At 16.5% G+C, this 3,428-nt stretch overlaps 1 protein-coding gene across 1 annotated transcript; it reads right to left on the bottom strand.

Moving 5' to 3' along the window:
* Positions 1 to 338: 338 nt before the first annotated feature.
* On the bottom strand, positions 339 to 1,025 carry PGAL8A_00267100 (Plasmodium exported protein, unknown function; the record flags this gene model as incomplete). The annotated part of the gene is made up of 2 exons (XM_028671647.1): positions 339 to 827; positions 951 to 1,025. 2 exons carry the CDS (start codon positions 1,023 to 1,025, stop codon positions 339 to 341), a joined length of 564 nt encoding a protein of 187 aa, XP_028528278.1.
* Between the last annotated feature and the right edge of the window lie 2,403 nt (positions 1,026 to 3,428).

Genomic DNA, 3,428 nt, shown 5'->3' with positions numbered 1-3,428 from the left:
ATCTAATGTAGAATTTAAGATTTCATCAATGTTTATAATTCATTTTTTATTTTTTTTTATTATCCTTGTTTTTATAAAATGTGTAGTCATTAAAAGTGTTATGGGTATTATGCTACCTTACGAAAGAGTAAAAATATGAAACATGAAATCAATATAATACAATAACTTACTATAATAAGAGACATTTTAATATGTTCTTTCGAATTAAAAAAGACTGCCATATAATTTAAAAAATTAAACAATGTATTAATGACAAGAAAGAATGAGAAAATAATAAAGTACCAATGAATTTATCTTTACATTTGGTTTCTGTGTAATCATTAAAAGTGTTATAGATATTATGCTACCTTATGATAGAGTAAACATATGAAACATGAAATCATTAGAATACAATAACTCATTAGAAGACGATACATTTCACTATGTTCTTTCCAATTATAAAAGTATTCCATATGACTTAAATAAACCAAATAGAGTGGTAATGACAAGGAAATAAGAGAAAAAAAGAAACTACCAATGGATTTATTTATATATTTGGTTACTTCTTGTTTGTTAACATTATGTTCATTTAATAGCTCTACTATTGTTTCTGAAGGTTTTGGTATAATAAATGAATGAAAAATTGATTTCGGTGCATTTGATTTTATAAGATTTTTCTCCATTTCATCTTGTTTCTCATATATTTCTTCTTTTTCTAATGCATCTAATAGGTTTTCTGTGGATTCACTTTTTGACTTTTTAAATATATTTTCTGATAATGTTCTTTTAGCCTTTAAACGAAAAGTTCCTTCTGAGATTTTTTTAATGTTCCAAGATTCGAAAGAAATCTAAGAATGAAATAAATATTTAACATATAAAAAATTTTTTTTTTTATCAATAAAAATTTATTTAAAAGAAAATTATATAAAATAATAAAAAGATATAATTTTAGAGTTTTATTATTATCTTACATTGTTAGAATATTGCAATATCAAGATCAAAAATGCAAACATTAAATATTTTATTAAAAAAAATAATGAATTCATTTTTTTTTTTTTATATAATTTGAAAGTAGGGATATTTTAAGTATTTATAAATTTTTTAATTGATAATGTTTTAAGGATATTTTATGATATTCTAGATAATATTATTTCTTTTGTTAATTTTTTTTTTTTTTCTACTTAAAAAAATTTTTTTAATAAAAATTAATTTTTATTTGTTACTTTATTTTAATATATTTCTCTTATATAGTTTCATATATATTTTATTATAATTATTATTAGTTTTTCAAAAAGTAAAATTAAGTAATCAAAATTTTAAATGATTAGGAAGAAATAGTAAGTATTGAACATGGAAAGATGTTTTAGGTATGCTATAAAAAATTTATTTTTCAAATTTTATAAAAATTTCTTGTATTGACATAAATATTGACATAAATGAAATATAATTCATAAAATAATACAAATGAACATTATATATTTAATACCATTAATTAAAAATTTATTTAACAATTTCTTTTAAGTGAAAAAAATATGTTTTTGAAAAATTTTCATTCTTTTTTAGGAGAAAAAGCATATGTTTAACATTAATATAATAACTAAAAAAGAAAAAAACAAAGCAAAATAAAATAAAATATAGAATAATCAGATAATCATAAATTATAATTGTTGCAATAACATCGATTGATTTTCAATCGTAGTTATAAATAAATTTTGGGTACAATAAAATGGGTTTTTTTTTTTTATTCTTTATATTATCAATTAAAATTTTATTTTTTATCATAATTATATAACATTACAAAATACGATGCCTAAAGAGCATATAAGAAAGTTGAAATTAATTTTTACATGCATAAATTTTTTTTATAAATAAGTAATTGTTTGATAATAAGAGTACAAAAATTAAATAAAAGAGTAAAAATAATATAAATATAACGATAAGAACAATATATTTTTTATGATTAATTTATTACGTAATACATAATTACTTAATAAAAAGAAGAACAGAAATTCAAAATGCAAATAAGAATGAATGTATTTACAATACATGCTTTTATAATAACTTTAAAAAAAAGAAGATTCTAATTTCTAAAAAAAATTTATAAATCATATATTTTATAGTATATTTAATGATAAAAGCGTAATAGCAATTTTAATTTCAAATTAGAGATAATATGAAATTACAAGGTATTACATATATTTAATTATGATTAAAAATTTTATTTTATTTCAAAATTGAAAAATTTTCTATATTAGTATATAGATAAAGTGATACTGCATCAATAAATGAATGAAAATAATTATAGTTATTATATGTTAAATCTTAGTGATTACTATACGAATAATAAATATAACAAGAAAAAAAAAAAATAATTAATATACACAATTTAAAAAAAAAAATTCAATAGTAATATAAGTATAATATATCTATATATATATAATGAATTATAATTATTAGTAAATCTAATTAAAAATATATTGTTTCTAATAATCTATTTGTATAATTATAATAAAAAAAAAGAAAGAAGTGAAAAAAAAAAAAAAAATTATAGAATTTTTGTTATAATTTTTATAAAAGAATAAATAAAAAATAATATTTTATTCTGTTAGAAATGAAAAAATATATATGAGAGAAATGATCATAAATAATAAATACTTTTTAGTAACACGAAAAATTTTATTCAGTTATACGTATAAAAAAAATTATAAATATTTATTATCACTCCTCGAATATATAACAATAATATATTACAGCGTTATAACATCGATGTTATTTTAATATAAAAAATTATTGTATTTTTCTTTTTTTTTTTTTCTCTCTCAATACAAATGAAAAATTAAAAAAAATAAATTGAATTATTATTTAAAAATATTTTTTCTTATCTTAGATATAGCGTTAATTTCTTTTGTAATCTTTTATTTATGTATATTAATTAATTAAAATGATATGCAATTTATTAAATCTAAATATTTTTTTAAAATTATTCAGAAATGAAAATATTTAATCGAAAAAAGTTTATATATATATAAATTTTAATGTAAATAGATAATTATATATAATTTTTTAAATGAATGTATACGAAGTATTTTTTTACATGTTGTATAACAGATTAACAATTTATGTATAATTATATAAGTAATTAATTAAAAAAATATATCTTTTCAATGGGCTTTTGATTTTCATCACTTTTAATTAATACAAATACAAATATTTACGTGAAAAGATAAAAATCAAACTTAAAATTTAGAACATAAATTATAAATAATATTTTATTACAAACATAAATTTGAATTTTGTTATTTTCCTTTTTTACTCAATTTTATCATAAAATATATATTAACTCATTAAAATGACAAGATTTTTATTAAAGTAAATAAATGCCTATTGAAATTAAAGAATGCTGAACGAAGTAAATCACATAATTAAGAATTACTAGTTCAAAGAATTTA

This window comes from Plasmodium gallinaceum (genome assembly GCF_900005855.1).
Source record: "Plasmodium gallinaceum strain 8A genome assembly, contig: PGAL8A_v1_79, whole genome shotgun sequence".
Taxonomy (NCBI): domain Eukaryota; phylum Apicomplexa; class Aconoidasida; order Haemosporida; family Plasmodiidae; genus Plasmodium; species Plasmodium gallinaceum.
This window is presented reverse-complemented; position numbering and strand designations above follow the sequence as displayed.